We start from the raw sequence: 24858 nt of genomic DNA, 5'->3' as shown, positions 1-24858 counted from the left end.
GATTGGGCGGGGCTGCGGGTGGGGGCGGGGCTAAGGACCAGTAAGGCGGAGCGTGATTGGGCGGAGCCTGGTGGGGGGCGGGGGGCAATCCCGTGGGCGCGGGGCCGGCGGGGGCGGGGGGTCCGCAGCGGGGCGATGCGGCGTCCGGACGTGAAGGTGGTGCTGCTGGGGGACATGAACGTGGGCAAGACGTCGCTGCTGCAGCGCTACATGGAGCGGCGCTTCCCCGACCCCGTCAGCACCGTGGGCGGCGCCTTCTACCTCAAGCAGTGGCGCTCCTACAACATCTCCCTCTGGGACACCGCAGGTCGGGGCCCCCGGGACTCGGTCGCCCCCGCCCGCCGCAAGCGCTCGGCGCTTAGCGAAGCCCGAGGGGGGAAAGGGAGGGCGGGGAGGGGGGAAAGGGAGGGCGGGGAGGGGGGAAAGGGGGGAAGGAATCCCACTCTGGCTAGAGAAGCGGCGCGGCTCAGTGGAAAGAGCCCGGGCTGGGGAGTCAGAGGTCATGAGTTCGAATCCCGGCCCCCGCCCCTTGTCGGCTGGGTGACGGTGGGCCAGTCCCTTCGCCGGGCCTCAGTTCCCTCATCCGTAAAATGGGGGTGAAGACTGGGCGCCTCACGTGGGGCAACCTGATGACCCCCGTACCCGCCCCAGCGCTTACAACAGTGCTCGGCCCCTAGTAAAGCGCTTAACAAATACCCACATGATTTATTCGAGCCGACAGGGAGGGACACAGGACAAGCCCCGGGGTTATTAGGTCGGTTAGTATTTAACGGTTCATTTCCGGGGAAGCGGGGCGGCCTAGGGGGTAGGAGCCCCGGCCCGAGGGGTCGGGAGGACCTGGGTTCTAATCCCGCCGCCGCCGCCGCGGGGCCTTGGCCGAGCGTCTTCCCCTCTCCGGGCCTCAGTTTCCTCCTCTGGAAAACGGAGACTGAAGCTCCCGTGGCCCAGGGACGGTTGGGTCGTATGCTTAGCCCATAGTAAGCTCTTAACAAATACTATTGTTACCCCCAGCGCTTAGAAGAGTGCTTAGCACATAGTAAGTTCTTAAATACTATTATTATCCCCAGCGCTTAGAACAGTGCTTAACACATAGTAAGCTCTTAATTACTATTATCCCCAGCGCTTAGAACAGTGCTTAACACATAGTAAGCTCTTGATTACTATTATCCCCAGCGCTTACAACAGTGCTTAACACACAGTAAGCTCTTAAATACCATTATTATCCCCAGCGCTTAGAAGAGCGCTTAACACATAGTAAGCTCTTAATTACTATAATAATAATAATGTTGGTATGCGTTAAGCGCTTACTATGTGCCGAGCACCGTTCTAAGCGCTGGGGTAATCACAGGGGAATCAGGTTGCCCCGCGTGGGGCTCACAGTCTTCATCCCCATTTTCCAGCTGAGGGAACTGAGGCACAGAGAAGTGAAGTGACTTGCCCACAGTCACACAGCCGACAAGTGGCAGAGCCGGGATTCGAACCCATGACCTCTGAGTCCAAAGCCCGTACTCTATCCACTGAGCCACGCCCCAGCGCTTAGAACGGTGCTTAGCCCATAGTAAGCTCTTAATGACTATGATCCCAGCGCTTAGAACAGTGCTTAGCCCATAGTAAGCTCTTAACAAATACTATTGTTACCCCCAGCGCTTAGAAGAGTGCTTAGCACATAGTAAATTCTTAAATACTATTATGCCCAGTGCTTAGAACAGTGCTTAACACATAGTAAGCTCTTAATTACTATTATCCCCAGCGCTTAGAACAGTGCTTAACACATAGTAAGCTCTTAATTACTATTATCCCCAGCGCTTACAACAGTGCTTAACACATAGTAAGCTCTTAATTACTATTATTATCCCAGCGCTTAGAACAGTGCTTAGCCCATAGTAAGCTCTTAATTACTACTATTATCCCAGCGCTTAGAACAGTGCTTAGCCCATAGTAAGCTCTTAACAAATACTATTGTTATCCCCAGCGCTTAGAAGAGTGCTTAACGCGTAGTAAGTTCTTAAATACTATTATTATCCCCAGCGCTTAGAACAGTGCTTAACCCGTAGTAAGCTCTTAATTACTATTATCCCCAGCGCTTACAACAGTGCTTAACACATAGTAAGCTCTTAATTACTATTGTTATCCCAGCGCTTAGAACAGTGCTTAGCACATAGTAAGCTCTTAACAAATACTATTGTTATCCCCAGCGCTTAGAAGAGTGCTTAACGCGTAGTAAGTTCTTAAATACTATTATTATCCCCAGAGCTTAGAACAGTGCTTAACACATAGTAAGCTCTTAATTAATATTATTATCCCAGCGCTTAGAACAGTGCTTAGCACATAGTAAGCTCTTAATTGCTATGATCCCAGCGCTTAGAACAGTGCTTAGCACATAGTAAGTTCTTAAATACTATTATTATCCCCAGCGCTTAGAAGACTGCTTAACACATAGTAAGGTCTTAACAAATACTATTATTATTCCACCCCAGCACGTACTGCTTGCGTCCCTCCGATCAACCCGTGGGATTTTTTTGAGCTCCTCCTGCGTGCAAGAGCGCTGTACTGGGCGCCCCCTTGCACGTAGTAAATGCTGAGCAAATACTACTATTATTATTATCATTATTATTACTTTCACCCACTAGCCAACCTTGACAACACAAGCCACCCCTAAAATCCGGCCCCTCCCAACCCCCCACGTTGCAGGGAAAAGCCGAAGAAAGTGCGCCCCTCCCCCCTCAAACCCACGTGGAAAATCCCCCTCCCCCACCAACCTGTATTCACCCCCTCCATTTCTTCTTAATATTATTATTCTTACTTATTGAGCGCTTACCTTGCGCACAACGCTGTACGAAGCGCTTGGGAGAGGGCGACAGAACGTCAAACACATTGCGGCGCTTAGAACAGTGCTTCGCACACAGAAAGCGCGTACCAAATGCCATCATTATTATTATTCCCTGCCCACAATTCATTCATTCAATAGTATTTATTGAGCGCTTACTATGTCCAGAGCACTGGACTAAGCGCTTGGAGTGGACACTTCGGCAACGGATGGAGATCACGGTCTGGAGGAAGCGGCAGACAATATAAAAAAATAAGCAAATTACAGATTATGTGGTGAGGGGAAGGGGGAGAGGATGAATGAAGGAGCAAGTATGAGCGGCACAGAAGGGAGTGAGAGGAGAGGCGGGCTCAGTCAGGGAAGGCTTCCTGGAGGAGACGGGCCTTCAGTAAGGCTTTGAATTGTACACTCCAAGCGCTTAGCACAGTGCTCCGCACACAGTAAGCGCTCAATCAATACGATTGAATGGACGAATGAAAGAACGATTCCGCTTTCTGCTCAGTCTCAGGATCCTTCCGGGCGACAAATCGGTGGTGTTTATTTCAGCGCTCACTGTGTGCAGAGCACTATACTAAGCGCTGGGGAGAGCGGACGAGAGGACAAAGTTGCTGGCCATGTTCCCGGCCTACAGCGGGTTCACGGTCTCGTGGTGGTTACGGTATTTCCAGAGAAATTAACCTTTCCCCTTGCCTGACAGGTGAACAGGATTGTCTGGGGTGGGCACTGTTTCTTCTTAATAATGTTGGTACTTGTTAAGCGCTTACTATGAGCAGAGCACTGTTCTAAGCGCGGGGGTTGACGCGGGGGAATCAGGTTGTCCCATGTGGGGCTCACAGTCTCAATCCCCATTTTACAGATGAGGGAACTGAGGCCCAGAGAAGTGAAGGGACTCGCCCACAGTCACCCAGCTGACAAGGGGCAGAGCCGGGATTCGAACCCATGACCTCGGACTCCAAAGGCCGGGCTCTTTTTCCACTGAGCCACGCTGCTTCTCTGGGGATTCGATACCTGTTCTCCCTCCTACTTAGACGGAGAGCCCCATGTGGGAGAGTGTCCAAACTGATGAATTCGTACCTATCCCAGCGCTTAGAACAGGGTCTGACACATAGCGCCGAACAAATACCATAAAAAGAATGGCCAAAGGGAAAATCAGCACCCTTGAATTTACCAAGTTCAGAAAAAGGCATTCCGGCTCCGCTTTTTTTAATTTTTTGTTGTGTTTGGGTGATTTGTTTTTTAAGTTCGGACAATAAGGGGGAACTTTTCTTTCTAAAGCGGATATATTTTATACACGGGGATTCCAGTGTAGAGACCATTAAAGAACAAGAATACCACGTGTAGAGGGGCAGGGAGTAGCAGGATCTTATTTGGGCTGTAGCTTAAATTCACCGGGTCGTATTGAAAATCGTTAACCGATTATCCCTTTTCCACACGTTCCGGTATTTCAAAGTCTAAGCATTAGCCTGCGTGCCTCTTTGCAAATGGTACCTAAGGGTTTAGAAGAAGTTTCCCCAGTGCTCTTGCCAGCTTTCATTCATTCATTCAATAGTATTTATTGAGCGCTTACTATGTGCAGAGCACTGTACTAAGCGCTTGGGATGAACAAGTCGGCAACAGATAGAGACAGTCCCTGCCGTTTGACGGGCTTACAGTCTAATCGGGGGAGACGGACAGACAAGAACTTTCATGCTTCGTGATGGCCAAAAAGAGCAAGGAAACGTTCAGTCAATCAATCGGTCGTATTTATCGAGCCCTTACCGTCTGCCGAACACTGTACTAAGCACTTGGGAGAGTTTAACATGGAGTATTATTTCTAGGGTTTTTCTTATTAGAGCAGGGACTCTTAAGTCATTCATTCAATAGTATTTATTGAGCGCTTACTTTGTGCAGAGCACTGTACTAAGCGCTTGGAATGAACAAGTCGGCAACAGAAAGTCGGCAACAGATATTGTGTCACCCAAGGGTTTGGAGTTTTCGTTTACGGGCTGTTCCCGATATAGGCTTTTCTTGTAAGACATTCAGACTTTTTCCCGGCGCTGCTGTTTTCCTCTTATTCCTGAAATCTTTCACTTGTTCAGGCCTGCCTCCTCAATTCTCTCTCCCCAAACCACCTTCTGGCCTAGAAATCCTGGCAAAGGGACCGAGTGGTTCGATCGGCCAATCAGTGGTATTTATTGAGCGCTGATTATGGGCAGAGCACTGCACTAAGCGCTTGGGAGAGGACGGTAGAACAGAATTAGCAGACGTGTTCCCTGCTTAGAAGGAACGTACCATTGAGAGACTGTCTAAAGCGGTTTTGATGCGGTATTTTGGAGTGGTAGGAAGTCCTGTTTTAAAAATAGTGGGATTTATCAAGCACTGTGCTGTGCGCTGGGGAGTAGATACAAGATAATCATATCAGACCCCGGGGCTCAGAGTCTCAGGAGGAAGGAGGACAGGTATTAAATCCCCAGTTCTCAGATGGAGGAAACTGAGGCCCAGAGAAGTGATGCGACTTGCCTCGGGTGACCTGACGGTCATATATATGGAGCACCTACTTTGTGCAGAGTACTAAGCGCAGTGGCAGAGCCGGGACTAGAACTCGGCCCCCGGGCGCCGGGCCCTGTGTGAAAAGTGAGGAGCCGTCTAATTTTTGAGATGGGTCCTGAAAAAGGAAGAGGACCAGAATTCAAGTTTAAAATACCATTTTTGGGGGTTTGTTTTTTTCTGGGTTGGCCGACCCCGTATCCTGTGCCCACACTCTTGGCCTTCAGAATCCTAGAGGAATAAATAAGAGATTCTCCCTCCCCAATTTTTTTTTTTTCTTCAAACTCATCTTTCTGTTTCCTTCTATAAGAATGTAGCTTTCGTTTCAGGTGTTTCTTTGTCGCCGTTCATATAGCGGCTTGGCTCAGTGGAAAGAGCACGGGCTAGGAGGTCAGAGATCATGGATTCGAATCCCGGCTCCGCCGCTTGTCAGCTGTGTGACTTTGGGCAAGTCACTTCACTTCTCTGTGCCTCAGTTACCTCATCTGCAAAATGGGGATTAAGACCGTGAGCCCCACGTGGGACAACCTGATCACCTTATATCCCCCAGCGCTTAGAACAGTGCTTTGCACATATTCATTCAATACTATTTATTGAGCGCTTACTATGTGCAGAGCACTGTACTAAGCGCTTGGGATGAACAAGTCGGCAACAGATAGAGACAGTCCCTGCCGTTTGACGGGCTTACAGTCTAATCGGGGGAGACGGACAGACAAGAACAATGGCACTAAGCGTCAAGGGGAAGAACATCTCGTAAAAACAATGGCAACTAAATAGAATCGAGCGATGTACAATTCATTAACAAAATAAATAGGGTAACGAAAATATATACAGTTGAGCGGACGAGTACAGTGCTGTGGGGATGGGAAGGGAGAGGTGGAGGAGCAGAGGGAAAAGGGGAAAATGAGGCTTTAGCTGCGGAGAGGTAAAGGGGGGATGGCAGAGGGAGTAGAGGGGGACGAGGAGCTCAGTCTGGGAACGCCTCTTGGAGGAGGTGATTTTTAAGTAAGGTTTTGAAGAGGGAAAGAGAATCAGTTTGGCGGAGGTGAGGAGGGAGGGCGTTCCAGGACCGCGGGAGGACGTGACCCAGGGGTCGACGGCGGGATAGGCGAGACCGAGGGACGGCGAGGACATAGTAAGCGCTTAACAAATGCCGACAGTATTTATTATAGCCAGATATGGGAGTAATCTTCAGTTAGTTATATTTCGCTGGATCCTTGACATGCGGCAGTTGCGATTTACCATGATTCATGATTTGAGTTGCAAAATCGATCTTCCTACCACTATCTAAGATTACCCATTTGATTTTATAAAAGCATATTCTCCGTCATTCTTTGAGTAAATGGCAATGTTGAAGATTTTGCTTACAAGCTCGATGCCTGCTCTTTATCTTTTTGGCCATGTACACAGCCTCACCTTCTTCCCCAGGGTTACCATCAAACGTTGTAGCAGAGGTGATTGTATTTACCTCATCCTCATCGGCGGTATTTGAGAGTTTCTGTGTGCAGAGCCCTGTACTAAGCGCTTGGGAGGGTAGACAGGTTTCCTGCCTGCTTACATGAAAGTAAATCTTGAATATTTTGACCGTCTCCCAAAATTTCTGAAGAAAATCTCCTTCCTTTGTCATTCTGTGTATTGTTTGCGTCTTGCCCCTGGGGGGGAGAGGAGGGAAAACAATGAAGGCTGTTGGATTTCTTTCCCAACAAATGGTTTTTAATCTAGATATCTCTACTTTGGCCGTGCCTATCGCAGAAGAAAGCCATTTCTCACAAAGGACAAGGTGGGGAAGGAAGATAATCTCTTTTGCATTAAGGAGGATGGAGTCATCGATTTTGGAGAGGAGGGAGTGATCGATTTAGGACGGGTCAGAGGCCAATCAATCATTTATTTTTGTTTTTGAGCAATATTATGTTTATTGAGCACTTACTGTGTGCAGAGCACCCTAATAAGTGTTTGGGAGAGAAGCAGCACGGCCTAGTGGATAGAGCACGGGCCTGGAAGTCAGAAGGACCTGGGTTCAAATCTAGGCTCTTTCACTTGTCTGCTGTGGGGCAAGTCACTTCACTTCTCCCGGCCTCAGTTACATCATCTGTAAAATGGGAATTAAGACCGAGAGCCCCATGTGGGACAGGGACTGGGTCCAACCCGATTACCTTGTATTTACCTCAGCGCTTAGAACAGTGCCTGGCACCTAGTAAGAACTTTACAAATGCCATGGAAAGAGGAGAGAGAGGACAATATAACAATGTAACAGACACATTCCCTGCCCTCAATGAGCTTGCAGTCTAGAGGGGGAGAGCATGTCTGGGCCACTCGTCTCCCAAAATGCCGCTTCTGAAAATAATCGTAGTATTTATGACGCTCTTTAGAGTCAGGGTCAGGCACAGTTACCGGCCCCTCCCTCCCCGAGGCTCAGAGTCTTACAAAAGAGGGAGGTGGGTATTTTATTCCCAGTTTACAGATGAAGAAACCGAGGCACCGAACAGTTATATGACTTGCCCGAGGTCTCACAGCAGACAGGTAGGAGGGCCAGGACAAGAAACCTAGTACATTTTCCACTAAACCATGCTGCCATTTTTGCGTTTGGTTAGAATTTAGGGAGAGACAGCTACACAGCTGTAGGTTTGTGGGAGAGAAGGCCCTTTCTTCGTTTCTCACCCTGACAGTTAGTAATTCAGCTTAACCCTACCTGGTCCTCGACCCCCAACCCAATAATGACTAAATAATGACTCCCTCTAGGCTCTAAGCTCGTTGTGAACTGGGAATGTGCCTACCAACTCAGTTATATTGTTAATTTGTAGTCTCCCAAGCGCTTAGTACACTGCTCCGTACCCAGAAAGCACTCAATAAATACAGTCGAATGATTGAGCCAGTCTGTTCATTCGATCGTATTTATTGAGCGCTTACTGTCTGCAAAGCACTGTACGAAGAGTTTAGGAGAGTACAGTGTAACTTGTATCTACCTCGGGACACTTAATAAGCCCTTACCAAGCACCCCCCATTATCCCTGAGGGGGCAGGATGGGGTGAACCTGAGGTTGGAAGTTGGAGAAATGAAATTGCAACACAGCCGGGGAATAGATGAACTGAGAGGAGGAAGAGGTGGAGGAGGGAAGTTCCGCGTTTCCCAACTCTTGGATTTTAGAGTGAGTAGGCGGGCAGTACAGAATGTGAAACCCTGGGTGGCAAACGGCCAAGGGCAGAGCGGGTTCTTGCTCTTTGGTAAAGTCCCTGGCAGTGCATTTCCCATCTCCTTTAGAAGGTTTTGGGGTACTGCCAGTTTGGGGTTTGGTCTTTTTTTTTTTCTCTGTGACTCTACCTCATCTGTAAAATAGGAGATTAAATGCCCATTCTCCCTTCCTCTTAGACCGTGAGCCTCTGGGGAACAAAAACTCTGTCCAATCTGTCTATACTGTATCTACTCCAGAGCTTAGTACAGTGCTTGGGAAAAGTAGGAAGTGGGTAACAAACACCATTATTATTATTAATTAGTCTCTGGGCAGCTTTTGGGAAGCAAGGTGAGCTGGTGGAAAGAACACAGGCCTGAAAGTCCAAAGACCTGGGTTCCCAACTCTGCCACTTGTCTGCTGTGTGACCTTGGGCACCTTTTCTGTGCCTCAGTTCCCTCATTTATTAAAAAAAAAAATAACGAAACACACAAAGCCCCCCCCACATTTCTGCCTCCTCCGCCTGTTGAGGGACAAGGGACTGTGTCCAACCTGATTATCTTGTATTTATCCCAGTGCTTAGTACAGTGCCTATCACATAAATGCACAACAAATATCATTCCGGTGATATGTTCATGTCAGTGATCTGATAACAAGCAGTTTGGCATGGATTGTGGTCATTATTTTGTTGCTTGGGCTGTTCTCTTTACCTAAAAGGTTTGAGGGGGTAACTGAAGGTTGGAGGCATTGAGAACCTGCCCCCCACCCCCTACCGTTGAGCATGTACTGTGTGCAGAGCACTGTTCTGAGCACATTGGGAGGAGCAGGGAACTTGTCTGCTAATTCTGTTGTACTCTCCCGAGCACTTAGTACAGTGCTCTGCACATAGTAAGCGCTCAATAAATACCCCTGATTGGGAGAATTGGCCACGACAGAGCTGGTAGACAGACAGTGTTCCCTGCTCACCAGGAGCTTACTATCTAGGAGGTGTTGTAATCTCCTGGGTGTTTTTGGCCCCAAAGCAAAGCTGCCCTTGGAATCAGATCTTGCTGGTGATTGTGAAGTGGACTAATGGAAACTAACCTGAACTTTGTCCTGAGGTATGCCAGGAACATTGTATTCAAATAGATTGAAAAAATAACCAAACAAGCTTAGTTGGTTGCATTTCAGATCCTTCTCCCTGTCTCCTTCGCCTTGGACAAGACACCCCGGAAGTTCTGTACAGTAGGAAAAGTTATTTTAGAGCCACCAGTGTGGGGTTTGATTCGGGTGAAATGGCTAATCGAGGTCAAGTATGTTTTTTATGAACTGATAACTGAATGACTTTTAATGCACTGCAGAAGGCAATTTCATGGTTCGCTCGGCTCTTTTTTTAAGGCACAGGTTGGACGAAAAGTAAAATGCAGGTTGATCAAAATGTAAAATGCAGGTTGATCAAAATTCCTGGTTGATCTAGCTGCTGTTATCCCCTCCAATGATCTCTTAATACAGTATCGCCTCATGTGGCTTGGCTGAAGGACGGTTTTCTCCCGTATTTTTCATTCCCAATATTGTCTGGCATAAAATTAAAATTTCATGATGAAGAACTGGCACGATAATCCAGAAGGTAGAAAGCAGCGGGGGAAGATTGGGGCTAGCGATAACTATAATGTTCTTTTTCACAGTGAGGTTTGAAATTTCTCCTTTACTCTTTTGCGAAAATGAGGAAAGGAATAGTATTCTGAATGCATATGTGCACACTGCAGAGCTGTGGCATTCCAGCCCTGGCGTCTCTATTTGTGGTGCCCGTCAAAGGGCAGGAACTATCTCCATCTGTTACCGATTTGTACATTCCAAGCGCTTAGTACAGTGCTCTGCACATAGTAAGCGCTCAATAAATACTATTGAATGAATGAATGGTGAAGAAACACTGGGCTGTCAAGCAGATGACAGAAGTTTTATTGTAAGGCAGTTGAGAGTGGCTCCAAAATGTTTTTTTTCTATTGTAAGTATATAACTTTTGTTTGTGATGTCCTGATTCATTAAAAAAAAAAACAAATAGAAAAAGCACATCCTATCAGACCTGCTGTTTTGCGTCCCCTAAGTGCTTAAGGATGGCTCATTGATTGAGAGGGACATTGAAGGTAATCAGGGAAGACTTCCTGGAGGCAGTGGGCTTGCCAGAGGGATTTGGAGACTGAGGGTTGACATCTGGCAGGTTTGAAGGGGACGGTGTTCACAGGGTGGGAAAGGGCACGGACAAGGGGTCAGAAAAAGGGAGTCGAGCAAGTCACAACAACAAGAATATCTTGGGAGGAACAAAGAGGGTGAGCTGGGGTGTGGCCACTGTGAGAGCCGATACTAATCAATCGATTGAGAAGCAGCCTGGCCTAGTGGATAGAGTATGGCCCAGGAGTCAGAAGGACCTGGGTTCTGATCCCGGCTCCGCCACTTGTCTGCTCTGTGACCTTGAGCAAATCCTTCACTTGCCAATCAGTCATATTTACTGTGTGCAGAGCATTGTACTAAGTACTTGGGAGAGTTCAGTATAACAGACACATCCCGTGCTTACAATGGGCTAGAGACGAGCCCACAGTCTTACACTTCTCTGGGCCTTGGCCCCCTCATCTGTAAAATGGGGATTTAGATGATGAGCAGCGTGGCTTAGTGGAAAGAGCACGGACTTGGGAGTCAGAGGTCATGGGTTCTAATCCCGGATCTGCCACCGATCAGCTGTGTGACTTTGGGCAAGTCACTTGACTTCTCTGTGCCTCAGTTACCTCCTCTATAAAATGGGGGTTAAGACTGTGAGTCCCACGTGGGACAACCCGATTACCGTGTATCTGCCCCTGTGCTGAGAACCGTGCTCGGCTCATAGTAAGCACTTAACAAATGCCATTATTGTTATTATTGTTATGTGGGACAGGGACTGTGTCCAAGCTGATTAGCTTGTACCTACCCTAGCGCTTAGAACAGTGTTTGACACATAGTAAGCACTTAACAAGTACGATCAAACGTCATTATGTAATACCATCATTACTATATGCTTCAGGTGAAGGCGATGGCAGACTTGGGATTGTTCTTCGGACACCCCGAGCCAAATAATCTGGTCCCCGACTAGGACGCCACTAAAAGTTTCCCTTTGGGGTCTCCTGTTCTTGTCATTTTATCATTTATTCTTTCATTCATTATATATAATATTATTCATAGCTTCAACTGCAACCTCCAGGCAGCTGGTTCTTGCACTTGGATCTGTGGCCTTGAGCATTTGATGTGAGCTCCTCTAGACTGTGAACTGTGAATGTGTCTGTTTGTTGTTATGCTGTGCTCTCCTGACCGCTTAGTACAGTGCTTTGCACACAGTAAGCACTCAAATGCGATTAAATGAATTCAACAGGTATCGAATCCCCATTTAACAGTTGAGGATCCTGAGCCACAGAGAAGTTAAGTGACTTGCCTAAGGTCACACAGCTAGCAATTGGCAGAGCGGTTGGCGGAGCCAGGATTAGAACCCAAGTCCCATGATCCCCAGGCCCATGCACTTTCCATTAGGCCACGAGCAAATCAGATCAGACACAGTCCCTTTGTCATAAGAGGCAAAGCAGCGTGGCTCAGTGGAAAGAGCCTGGGCTTCGGAGTCAGAGGTCATGAGTTCGACTCCCGGCTCTGCCACGTGTCAGCTGTGTGACTGTGGGCGAGTCACTTAACTTCTCTGTGCCTCAATTCCCTCATCTGTAAAATGGGGATTAAAAGTGTGTGAGCCCCACGTGGGACAACCTGATTACCCGGTATCTCCCCCAGCGCTTAGAACAGTGCTCGGCATCTAGTAAGCGCTTAACAAATACCAACATTATTATTATTATAAGAGACTAAGGAGTAATTGTCAGAGTACTAGCTTGTGTTAAGGTATAAGTGAGTGTTACGCCTTCGAAATCTTACCGTTTCCTTTAAGCTGGGGCTCAATTTCGTAATGATCTTTCTGGGAACTTAATATCTCAACCTGATGGTGCCTTTTTGACGTGGCAATTGGTATTTCCACATCTTTCCAATTGTGCAACTGTGAGTGCTCAAGAAAAGGGAAGGTTTCCTATTGTTCATATAAGATAAGTGCAGTTCGTAGTGTTCCTGAAAGTTTCACATCATTAAACCTCTCCTATGGCAGGGCACTGCTGCAGTGATGAAGAGTCCATCAGGACATGAACTAGTTGTTCTGTCATTAAATACCGGTGGGAGCTTCAGTCCTTTCTCTTTTCTCCCTCTCTCTTGTATTTGTCGTATGGTATTTGTTGAGCACTTACAGTGTGCCAGGCACTGAACTAAGCGCTGGGGGTCGATACAAGTCAATCAGGTTGGACACAGTCCCTGTCCCACATAGGGCTCACAGTGTTAATCCTCATTTTCCAGATGAGGTACTGAGGCCCAGAGAAGTGAAGTAATAATAATAATAATGTTGGTTTTTGTTAAGTGCTTACTATGTGCAGAGCACTGTTCTAAGTGCTGGGGTAGATACAGGTTAATCAGGTTGTCCCACGTGAGGCTCACAGTTAATCCCCATTTTACAGGTGAGGTAACTGAGGCACAGCGAAGTTAAGTGACTTGCCCAAGGTCACCCAGCAGACAAGTGACAGGGCCGGGATTAGAACCCTGGTCCTCCTGACTCCTAGGCCAATGTTGTATCCATTAGACCAATTCATCCATTCATTCGTTCATTCAATCGTATTTATTGAGCACTTACAATTCTGCAACAAATAGACAGTCCCTACACAACAGTGGGCTAAATAAATGATGAATGTTTTATCATCAGAGAAGGAATCATAGGATTAGCTGCTATTCCTTGTCTTTGATAGAAGATTGGGCTGTGATTCAACTGAATACTTTCAAAATCGGAATAGCCATGGTTTGTTTGAATAGTCCTCTCCCCCTAAAAAATAATTGTATAAATGGTTAGCTAAGAAGTTCTGCTTCTGTAGGCCTCAGTTCCCTCATCTGTAAAATGGGGATTGAAACCGTGAGCCCTGTGTGGGACAGGGACTGTGTCCAACATGATTATCTAATATGTACCCCAAGGCTTAGAACAGTGGCTGGCACATAGAAAGTGCTTAACCAATACCACAGTTATTATTATTTTTACCACTGCTATTGTTACAATGACTGCACCATGCGGATTTATCCTCAGCAGTTGACACCTAGTTTTCAGCTGGGGTGCAATATGGTCTGAGGTTTTTTCTTACACTATCTTTGAGATGTTTCCTCTGCCCTCCTTGCTTCGAGTTTCCCAATTCCAGTTAATAATAATAATAATGTTGGTATTTGTTAAGCGCTTACTATGTGCAGAGCACTGTTCTAAGCGCTGGGTTAGACACAGGGGAATCAGGTTGTCCCACGTGGGGCTTACAGTCTTAATCCCCATTTTACAGATGAGGTAACTGAGGCACAGAGAAGTTAAGTGACTTGCCCACAGTCACACAGCTGACAAGTGGCCGAGCCGGGATTCGAACCCATGACCTCTGAGTCCAAAGCCCGTGCTCTTTCCACTGAGCCACGCTGCTTCCCTTCCAGTTCTCCATTAGAGCAGTGAGTCTCCTACTGTCATTTATTCTAGGGTCCCTGGCTTTTGCCAAAAATTGTAATTTTCCATAGGTGGTAAAGTGAGATTAAGCAGAGATTTCTGGCACTTTTACCCAGGGGCCTCTCTGACTCTTCAAGTAGGCCACTCTCTAACGCCTTTACTCCTGTACGTTTGATTACGCCTTTAGGTTTGACGCAGATCTGGGGGTAAAGGCATTTTGCAATAAATTCCGCACTCAAACTCAGTGGCCTCTTTGACCTGAGTCAATTAGCCCCAGCCCCGTTTCAGCTCCTTAAATTGGGCAATATCCTTTGTAAAAATTACTTAACTGGTGAAGATGAAGGGTTGAGGATTCTACCTTATTTGTTCTTTAGGATCTTTCCAACGACTTTCTTCCTCATCGAACTTCAGAAGATATTGGGCATCTACTAAGGGGCAAATTAGTGAGGAAGAAATGAAAAGAAATATAAACTAGATGAATATTGTTTAGCCTTAGGTTTTGGGGTTTTTTTTAAGTGGTATTTGTTCAGCTTTGCCTGTCAAGCGCTGTTCTAAGCAGTGGGTAGATTCCTGTTTATCAGGTTGGACACAGTCTCTGTCCTACATGAGGGACTTGAGTCTAAATCGGAGGGAGGATTTCACCCTCATTTTACAGTTGAGGTAACTGAGGTGCAGAGAAGTTAAGTGACTTGCCCAAAGTCACACAACCAACTACTGGAAGAGCCAGGATTAGAACCCAGGTCCTCTGACTCCCAGCCTTTACTCTTTCCACTAGGCTACGCTGCTTATCCCAGTAGGGGCTGTGCAAATTATTATTTTTCTTTTTGAAAAGTCCAAGAATTTTCATTTGTTACCCCTAGCTCTGAGGTGATTGTGTAATTTGTCATTGGAATAAGTAGTTTAATTTTACATGTGAGTTAGCCCAAGAAAAAATAATTGAGAAATGCCAAGATCTCTGAATAGGCTCTATTATTTAAAACTCCTGTTTAAGGATGTTCACCATCAAAGCAGGGAGAAGCAATCTGGCTCTAGCGGATAGAGCACAGGCCTAGGAGTCGGGGACCTGGGTTCTAATCCTGGATCTGCCAATTGTCTGCTGTGAGTGTGGGCGAGTCAGTTCACTCCTCCGTGTCTCAGTTATCTGTTCTGCAAAATGGGGATTAAAACTGTCTAACTTTATTAGCTTGTCTCTACCCCAGTGCTTAGATCAGTGCCTGTGAGCCGAGCTCTATACAAGCTCTGGGAAAGAACACACAGGTGGAAATTAGACTTGCTCCTCTGTCCCTGACAAAGCTCACAATCCAAAAATAAAAATGTGGGAGACAGGACTGGTGACAGATGAAACAAAATAAAGACAAGAGCCCGGGGGATACTGGTAGAAGGGGATGGAGCAGGCGTATGAGCCCCTGAGTGCAATCCATCACCGCTACTGCAAAAACTACTCCAGAGTTTAGTAAAAGCACAGTGCTCAGCTCACAGTAAGCACCCAAGGTGGCCTAGCGGAAAGAGTTTGTGCCCATCCTCAACTGATTGGCATCTGACTCCCAGAGAGCCTGCCGCTACCTTCTAAGGGACCGAGAAGCACCCGGAGCCCCAGAGGCTTCAGAGAGCCATTTCCAGCGAGCTTTAAGCAATCAGCCAGTCATCGCTTCAAAGCCCTCAATCCCCTTTCCCCCTTCTGCCCCACCTCGCCACTCTCCTGCTACAACCCAGCCCGCACACTTCTCCCCTCTGATGTCAACCTACTCGCTGTGCTTCGATCTCGTCAATCTCACCACCAACCTCTCACCCTTGTCTGTGGCCTGAAATGCTCTCCCCCTTCCTACCACAGACAATCGCTCTCCCCACCTTCAAAGTAATTGAAGCCACATCTCCTTCAAGAAGCCTTCCCTGACTAAACCCTCGGTTCCTTTTCTCCCATTCCCTTCTGCCTCACCCCGATTTGCTCCCTTTACTCGCCCCACCCCTTCAGCCCCACATGTCCGTAATTTATTTATATTAATGTCCGACCCCCCCTCTAGAATGTAAGTGCATTGTAGGCAGGGAACATGTCCGTCAACTCAGTTCTGTTGTACTCTCCCAAACGCTGTACACACAGTGCTCAAAAAATATGGTTGATAGAATAATTGATAAACACAAACTAGCCAGGGTCTTGGTTTTCAGTTCTCCTGGGGGCAGAGAAGTGTGAGAGACATAAAGCAGGGTGGGAGCAAAAGGGTAGGCATTGTCTTGTACTGGTTGTGAAGAGGGTGAGGGGCAGGCTGGGCGATGAGGGAGTGAAGTCAGGGTGGGCGGGAAACGTAAGAGATTCGGGGACATAAAAATGAAACAGGAGAAAAGATCGGGGTGGAGTTTCATCATAATGGTCTGTGAAGGGCTCGGAATAGCCCAAATGTATCCATGAACTAGACCCACCCGGTCGCTTTAACTTAAATAAATCTTAACTTAAAAAGACATCGGTCTACTAGGATGGAACCTGATTCAGAACCCGAAGTCTTTTAAGAAGCGGGAAGAATGGTGGTGTTGGACTTTTTGGTCATTGTTTCGAGTGTTGGACTTATTTCATTTGGAGGCCAGGGGTCCCAAAGACTTTGTGGGGATAGGAGGAAGAAGGCAGACAGGCACCCCAGCGGTTGGGGGACTGGGTTGGGCCTGGACAACTTGGATGGCCTCCTCACCTCTGTATCCCCAGTGGGGCTGGAGCAAGGGGAGGCAGTGACCTTTGGCTTGTCTCTAGCATTCCTCTTGCCCCTCCATTGACTGAGCTAGGAGGAAGAGAGGCAGCACGGCCTATGGAGAGAGCCCGGGCCTGGATGTCAGAAGGACCTGGGTTCGAATCCCAGTTCTGCCCCTTGTCCGCTCTGTGACCTTGGACAAGTCACTTCTCTGCGTCCGTTCCCTCCCCGTCAAATGGGGGATTGGGATCGTTAGCCTCCTGTGAGGCATGGACCTGATTAGTGTGTATCTTCCCCAGTGCTTAGTACAGTGCCAGCCATCTAGTAAGCGCTTAACAAATATCATTATCAACGATGGGATGAGTCTCTGGACGGGATGAGTCTCTGGCCTTTGGACCGGCCCTTGTACTGTTTGTTGTTGCCCCCCTTAAAGCCCCCTGTCCCCCTCCCACATCCCCCTACCTGGTTCCCCCACATTTGGGGACGAGATGAAGCTAGTTAGCATTAACTTCACCCTCTTACTGCTAATCCCATGGGGCTACCTCCTCGCTCAGTGGAGTTAGCAACCTCTCCACTGGAGTCGAACACTGACGCTTCCAGGCCCAGTTTCTGTTTCTCTTGTTCCTTTTCTGCTTCTTCCATCCAGGAAAGAAACCCTTACAGACAGAAATAATTTGGCCTTCCATTTAGCCTGCATAAAAGCTGCGTAATGGGAACTCGCAGAGCCTCTTACTGTGCGATACTCATGTGGTTTTTTCGCCGTCAGCCACTTCCTTAAGATATCATGTGTCTTTGAGCTGATGTCGCTTGTAGCGGCTGGAAAAATCTTATGATTTTAAGCTCGCTGGGAGATTAATGGGGCTCCTCTCCTCGAGCTACGTGCCCAGTCAGTTGTGACTTCGGAGACAAATTCATCGTTTTTCTGCGAGAGCTGGTGATTTTCCAAGTGTTTAAGTCATCCTCCTTAGGTAGCCTCTCCGGGCAGAGAGGGGATCGCAGCAGAAACTACAGTGAGGCCCTTTAAGATGGGTTAGAAATTTTGTGGCCATGGTCAGGAAATGGTCAGTGGGGCATTAAACTGGGGAAAGGTTGTTTTTCTAGAGCCTTGGTTTCAAGGAAAGTGAAACAGCTGCCAAGGAAGGTGACCAAGAGTTTTGCTGCAGGTTCCTAGAAGTGGGAGTTGGTTGGTGGCATCTTGGCTATTTTGATCTCTCATTTTTTTTTTTTAGGCCGTTTTGACCATCAGAATGACTTTAAGGCCTGTGCCTATATTCAGAGTTGCTATTGAAAGAGGAAGAAGAGTATTTTAATCTCTCCCAGCATTCTGAGAATGGGTTTGTTTGTTTTTAATTGTGTGGACGGCTGATATCTTCTGGGCAACTTATTTTTTAATGGAGGAAAACCTTGGAATCTGTGCTTGAAAAACTCGATCCAGCTTGCAGGTGGGAAGAGAGTGGATGCCCCCTGTAATGCAAATTTAGTGCTGTTTCCAGCAGCTGCTGGATAGAAGCCTGGATCAGAGGAGCCTTTTGCAGGACAGGTGGGAATTCCCAGATTGTTGGGAGAGAAGGTGGTTGCCCTTCCCAACAGGCCCTTGGTTCAGCCACCCCATTGTTGCAGACGTCAGTGGGAGTCCTGATTTGCCCCTCCTTGAGCGTCTGATGGTTTGGGGTGCTCTTTGATTCCAATCCCAAACATCCCCCCCAAGAGAGCCCACTCTTTAGGGCTTTTGACTCTGAATTATTCAGGAATGATCCATCAAGGATATCTGAGAGACTATCCATGACTATTCCCCCCACTCTTCATCCTCTTCCTCCTCCTCCTCCTCCTCTTCCTCCTCTTGGCCACTTCAGCATTTCCCAGAAAGAGGAAACGGACCTCGAACGAGAACATCCGACCGCCTGTGGGCGACAGTAGTCAAAGATGGAGAGAACGTGTCTGCTAATTTCTTTTGAATAGTACTCTCTCCAAGCACCCGGAACGGTGCTGTGTACACAGTAAGCGCTCATTACATCCCATCGATCGATTCGATGGCAGGAACCGGGCTCAAGCGGCTGAAACGAGCTTGGCATTTTCCGTGGATCGAGGGGGCGGTCTTGCGCTGTTGGGAACCTTGCGGTGGAGCCGGCGGAGACTTTGATTTGCCAGCTTCTCACAGAGCTCCGCGGTCGGACCCCTCGACCCCCGCGGTCCGTGGCTAGAGCCGGAGCGGCCCGTCTCCCCCGGACGTCGTAGGCAAGGGGAGCTTGGTCATCCCGGTGTGTTGGGGCATCTCCTTGCCCCTGCTGGCCGCCGCCCCCCCACGCTGGGCGGGGGCGTGGGGCGGGCGGGCCGGCTGACCCCCGCCCCCGTTTCTCTCCGCAGGCCGGGAGCAGTTCCACGGGCTGGGGTCCATGTACTGCCGGGGGGCCTCCGTCGTCATCCTGACCTACGACGTGAACCACCGGCAGAGCCTGGCGGAGCTGGAGGAGCGCTTCCTGGCCCTGACGGACACGGCCAGCGCCGACTGCCTCTTCGCCCTGGTGGGGAACAAGGTGGACCTGTCCGGCCAGGCCGGGGCCCCGAGGCAGGCCTGCCGCGAAGACGCCGTGGCCCTCTACAGGAGGATCGTCAAGTACAAGATGCTGGACGAGAAGGACGTGCCCGCGGCGGAGACCATGTGCTTCGAGACCAGCGCCAAGACGGGTTACAACGTGGACCACCTGTTCGAGACGTTGTTCGACATGGTGGTGCCGCTCATCCTGCAGCAGAGGGCCCAGGGGGCCCCCCAGACGGTCGAGATCACCCCCTTCAAGCCGGCCAAGCGGACTCAGCCGGGGTGCTGCGCCTGAGCCTCAGAGGCCTTTGGGTAACTGGCGTCCGAAGAGGACGCCGCGGCCATTCGATAGAGCCAGCCCTGCCATGAGGAGGTTGGCCCTGAGGGAGGAGTGCGTCGATCCTGGCGATACGGACGTCCGGAAGGCCTCTTCCCCTGAGCCCGTCTCCACCTGCAGCGGCCCCCATTTCCCGCTTCTCCGGGAGCTGGTTCCCTCTCCCAATCTCTCTCCTTAACGGAGCACAAGCCCGTTTTGAGGCCAGCCGACTCCGCTCAGCGATTCTGCATCTGTTTATACAGAATCACCAATAAGCCATTCTCCATTTTTGTACCCGACCAGCCACGAGCTGCATCTTACTGTAAAATGAACCTGGAAATGATGATGATGATGATGATGATGATAATAAAAAACACAACAAATTGGGCTGAAATTCTTTCACTCAAGACTGTTTCCTCAGGCTGCCGCCCACCCGGAGACTGCAAGCCGGAAGCCTCCTGGGAGGAGCGAGCCTCAGGAGATGTGCGGTTCGGGGTCTGTCGACCAATCTGGCAGGTGATGGTATTGAAGTGACTTCCTCTAGAGTGAACGCTCCTTGTGGGCAGGGAACATGTGTATCAACTCTGTGGTATTGTATTCTCCCAAGTGCTTAATACAGTGCTCGATAAATACCATTGACTGATTGATTGATTGATTGAGCCCCATGAGGGAGAAGGGACTGTGTCTGTCGTGTTATCTTAGTACAGTGCGTGGCACAAAGTAAGTGCTTAGCAAATGCCATACATTATCCTCACGGATCCTAGCGGGACAAAGGGGCCCGTTGCCGTCTTTTCCGATAGCGGACATCCAGCTTGACTACTAGAGGCAGCAGGTCGTTTTTTTGGGGTCTGTCTGCCGTGGGAGCCAGAGGAAGATTCTGGGAAGTTCTGCGCAGGGAGAGAGGGAAACGAGGATGGAAATGGCAGATTGTAGGCTGCGTGGCCCGTTTGGTGTGAGTGCAGTAGAATTCTCGGGGGAGACCGAAGTCGGGCCCAAGGTAGCAGGTGAAAAGCTGAGGTAAAGGCTCCTCATGGATCAGGCAACTCTAGATCTCTCCGGGAAACGGTGTGGGATTTTACCACGGACGTACAGCCAAGCGGAAGCTGCTCTCGGGGGCGACGTCCATCTGCTCCCTTCGGGTAAGGAGGGGTGGGAGGTTTCTTACGCCGACCCGCTTAGGTTGCACAAGAAGTACGAGAGCCACGAGGAACAGCGTGGCTCAGTGGAAAGAGCACCGGCTTGGGAGTCAGAGGTCATGGGTTCAAATCCCGGCTCGGCCGCTTGTCAGCTGTGTGACGTCGGGCAAGTCACTTCCCTTCTCTGTCTCAGTTCCCTCATCTATAAAATGGGGATGAAGACTGTGAGCCCCACGTGGGACAACCTGATCACCTTGTATCCTCCCCAGCGCTTAGAACAGTGTTTGGCATATAGTAAGCGCTTAAATGCCATCGTTATTATTATTATTGCCATTCAGGGTCAGGTCAGCCGGACGGCTTGATCTTTGTTCATTAAACATTTGTTTCTAGGTGTTCTTCTGTCAATCAGAGGCCTGCTTTGCTCCCCCACCCTCTCCCGTTTGCACCAACGGCCGGGGAAAGAGCCAAGCCACTATGGCGGTTGTTGCTGTTGTTGTCGATGCTGTTGTTGTTGCTGCTGCTGCTGCTGTTGCTGCTGCTTCGGGGAACTCCCTGCAGCTTGGCTTTCTCTCCAACAGGAGCGTTTGGTCTTGTGTCTTGTTTTGAAGACGGAAACCATATCCCACTCACCTTGGAGAACCAGAAGGAGTCAGGAGCGGCTTCCCGCTCCCTCTTCCGGTTTCCTCACGGACGCAAAGGCCGAGGCCTCGCTTCAGGTCAGAGCCAAGCCTAGGGTTGGGAGCGATTCGGGGGTTGGGAGGGAGAAGCCATTCCAGAATCCAGATGGAAGTGAATGGAGGGTCCGGGAGCCAAGGGGAAAGCCGGGGCTCTGGGATGTTCAGCCCCTGGAGCTCTGGAATTATGGTACTTGTTGAGTGCTTACTGTGTGCTAGCCGCTGGGGTAGATGGAAGATCATCAGGTTGGATACAGTCCATGTCCCACATGGGGTTCACAGGAGGGAGAATAGGAGAATCCCCATTTTACAGAGGAGGATACTGAAGCACAGAGCAGGAAAGACCTGACTTCTGTTTGTTCTGGAAAAGGGAGAGGAGAGGCACTTCCTCACTGCTGTGGGTATGACAGCATCTTACAAAGACAAAAGGAGTTAGGCTGGTAGGCAGTGGATGGCCTGTTTTAGGACAGTTTCGCAACAGGAGAGCCTTTCTTTGTTAAGAGAAAGAAGAGAAAAAAGGGTGATTGGGGAGTGGGGAAGATGATGAGAGGGAACACGGGGGGGGGGGGGGGGGGCGGGGGGGGGGCAGGGAAGAGATGGAGGAAGACAGAGAGAGAGTCTCTCTTCCACGTGATTGACAGGCAGAGTCCTGAATTTAGAGTGGATAAACTGAGGACGAGCTCGCCTCCTCTAGATAGGCTCAGACCCCATAAAAGGGGAAGCAATCACCTAAGCCTGACTTCCCGGGACTTTGCTTGAGTGCCCCCCTCCACCACCAGTCATTCACTCAATCGTATTGAGCGCTTATTGTGTGCAGAGCACTGTTCAATACAGTAATAAACAGACACGTACCCTGTCCACAAAGAGCTTTGCAGTCTAGAGGGGGAAAACGAACATCAATACAAATAAATAAATGACAGATCTGTACTTAGTGCTGTGGCGATGGGAGGGGTGGGGAGGAGAACAAAGGTGACTCAGAAGAGAGTGGGAGAAGAGGAAAGAGGGGGGCTTAGTCTGGGAAGGTCTCTTGAAGGAGATGTCCCTTCATTAAGGCTCTAATCCCAGCTCCGCCACATGTCTGCTGTGCCACCTTCCCTTGGGCAAAATCACCTAACGTCTCTGGGCCTCAGTCACCTCATATTTAAAATGGGGATTTAGAGTCTGAGCCTTACGTGGGACAGGGACTATGTCCAACCTGGTTAACTTGTATACACCCCAGTGCTTGGCACAGAGCAAGCATTTAACAAGTTCCATTATTATTCTTATTATCTACCCCCCAGACTGTAAACTCACTGCGGGCAGGGAAGGTCACTGTTTATTGTATCGTGCTCGCCCAAGTGCTTAATGCAGTGCTCTGTGCACAGAAAGCGCTCAATAAATACGATTGAGTGAATAAATAAGACTTTGGAGGCGGGGAGAGTACCACCACCACCTAATTCAGTCCTACAGGCAGCCGGAACAGCATGTGTGTTCAGCTGGTTGTTCCGAGCGTCTTCAGCTCTCTCGGCTTAGAGGTGCCCGGTTTTATGGGCGCTGCCCTTTGCTCCGGAGGGTTACCGGGGTCACCCCGAGGGATGCGTGGCGGGGCCGGAAGAGATTGCTCTGTTTGGGTCCTCGCTGCCAGACTTGTGGGTAGATCCAGCCTCCTCCCTCAGGGGTGGAGACAGGGCACACTGTCAGGAATGAGTTAGTCGTATTTATTGAGCGCTTACGTGCTTGGGAGAGTCCAACAGAACAATATAACAGACACATTCCCGGCCCACAACGAGCTTACAGTGTAGAAGGGGAGATAGTCATAGAAATAAATAAATTACAGGTATGGACCTAAGTGCTGGGGGGCTGGGAGGAAGGCTGAATAAAGGGAAAAAGGGTGACGCAGAAGGGATTGGGACAAGAGGAAAGGAGGGCTTAATAATGTTGGTATTTGTTAAGTGCTTTCTATGTGCAGAGCACTGTTCTAAGCGCTGGGGTAGACACAGGGGAATCAGGTTGTGCCATGTGGGGCTCACAGTCTTAATCCCCATTTTACAGATGAGGGAACTGAGGCACAGAGAAGTTGTGACTTGCCCACAGTGACACAGGGAAGGCCTCTTGGAGGAGATGTGCCTTCTTTATGGCTTTCTTAAGACTGAGCCCGATGTGGGACAGGGACTGTATACAATCTGAGTAACTTGTTTCTATAAGCAGTTAAACAAGTACCATAATCATTAGTTTCTGAATGCATTGAATTGAATTAGGAGCAAAAAGGTTAAGGTTTTACTGCCCTGGTTGGGGGCCAGCTTTTGGATATCAGTGCAAATCAGTGGTTTATTGAATGCTTCTACTATACAGAGCACCGTGCAGAGGGTTTGGGAAAGTACAATACAGGACATTTTAGAATCGAAGGCTAACCCTCTGATTCTAAGTAGATCTTTGTATATGTACCAGATCCTCCATATCATTGAGTATATTTATATAGCAATCTGAATATGCTTTTTTTGTGTTTTTGTTAGTCGTGATAATGGTTTTAAATGTTTAAAATGGTTTTAAATTGTTTGGACCGGCCCAACCTGATTAAATTGTATCTACCCCAGTGCTTAGAATAATCCGGAACACATAGTAAGCACTTGAAAAAAGTCACAATTATGTGCTAAGTGCTGGGGTAGATAACATGATAATCAGATCGGAGCCACTCCCTGGCTCAAAGTCTAAGAGGACAGGAGTGAAGGGATCTTCTCTTTATTTTCCAGATGGAGGAATGGAGACTAAGAAGTTGTGACTCCCCGAGATCACACAGCACGAAAGTCCTGGGAAACAGTGTGGCCTAATAAGTAAAGCATAGGCCTGGGAGCCGGAGGAGCTGGGTTCTAATTCCAGCTTCTCCATTTGCTTACTGCCTTTGGGCAAGTCACAACTTCTCTGTGCCTCCGTATTCACAGCTGGAAAATGGATATCATTCCTCCTTCTTGGACCGAGCCTTATATGGGACAGGGACCTTATCCAACCTGCTCAGCTTGTATCTTCCCCAGCACTTAGTGCTCATCACACAGTAAGCGCTTAATCAATGCTATTAAAAACAAAAAAGTGGCAGAACCAGGGCTAGAACCCAGTTCTCTTGACTCCCAAACCTGTGCTCCTGCCACTAGGCCAGGTTGGCACCTGTAATACCGAGCTTTCACCCAGAACCAAGGAATTCTGAGTGGGTGTGCAAAGAGCAGTCATCTTTCTCGTGTCTGTGGGGAGTGAGGGTGGAGGGGAGGGAAGACTCACTCTTCTCCCCAGAAGGGCCCCCTCCTTCTAGACTGTAAGCTCGTCATGGGCAAGAAATGTGTTTATTGTACTGTACTCTCCCAAGCGCTTAGTATAGTGTTCTGCACACAGTAAGCGCTCAATAAATACGATTGAATGAATGAATACATCAAATCCCGAGCTTGTGGGAGAGCCCATCACGGATTCTGTGAAGTCAGGGTTGAAT

The 24858-nt window shown here is 48.8% G+C and overlaps 1 protein-coding gene across 5 annotated transcripts in view; it reads left to right on the top strand.

Annotated features, from left to right (window-relative positions):
• Positions 1-112: 112 nt before the first annotated feature.
• The window catches only part of RAB20 (RAB20, member RAS oncogene family), a 34428-nt gene continuing 9682 nt past the window's right edge, over positions 113-24858 (top strand). For 2 of the 5 annotated variants that reach the window (XR_005661154.1, XR_005661156.1), the window contains exons 1-2: positions 237-307; positions 21309-21446. Coding sequence is in view for 1 of the 5 variants with exons in the window: in XM_029048052.1 (XP_028903885.1) it covers positions 136-307; positions 19107-19573 (639 nt within the window). In the remaining 4 variants the exon portion in view is untranslated. Of the gene's footprint in view, positions 308-19106; positions 19989-21308; positions 21447-24375; positions 24433-24858 lie in introns of those variants that run through there. The other 3 variants (XM_029048052.1, XR_005661158.1, XR_005661155.1) reach the window with 3 other exon arrangements.

The sequence above is a fragment of the Ornithorhynchus anatinus genome, chromosome 20 (genome assembly GCF_004115215.2).
Source record: "Ornithorhynchus anatinus isolate Pmale09 chromosome 20, mOrnAna1.pri.v4, whole genome shotgun sequence".
Classification (NCBI taxonomy): Eukaryota; Metazoa; Chordata; class Mammalia; order Monotremata; family Ornithorhynchidae; genus Ornithorhynchus; species Ornithorhynchus anatinus.
Note: the sequence above shows the minus strand (reverse complement) of the source record. Positions and strands in the feature narration are given on the sequence as shown.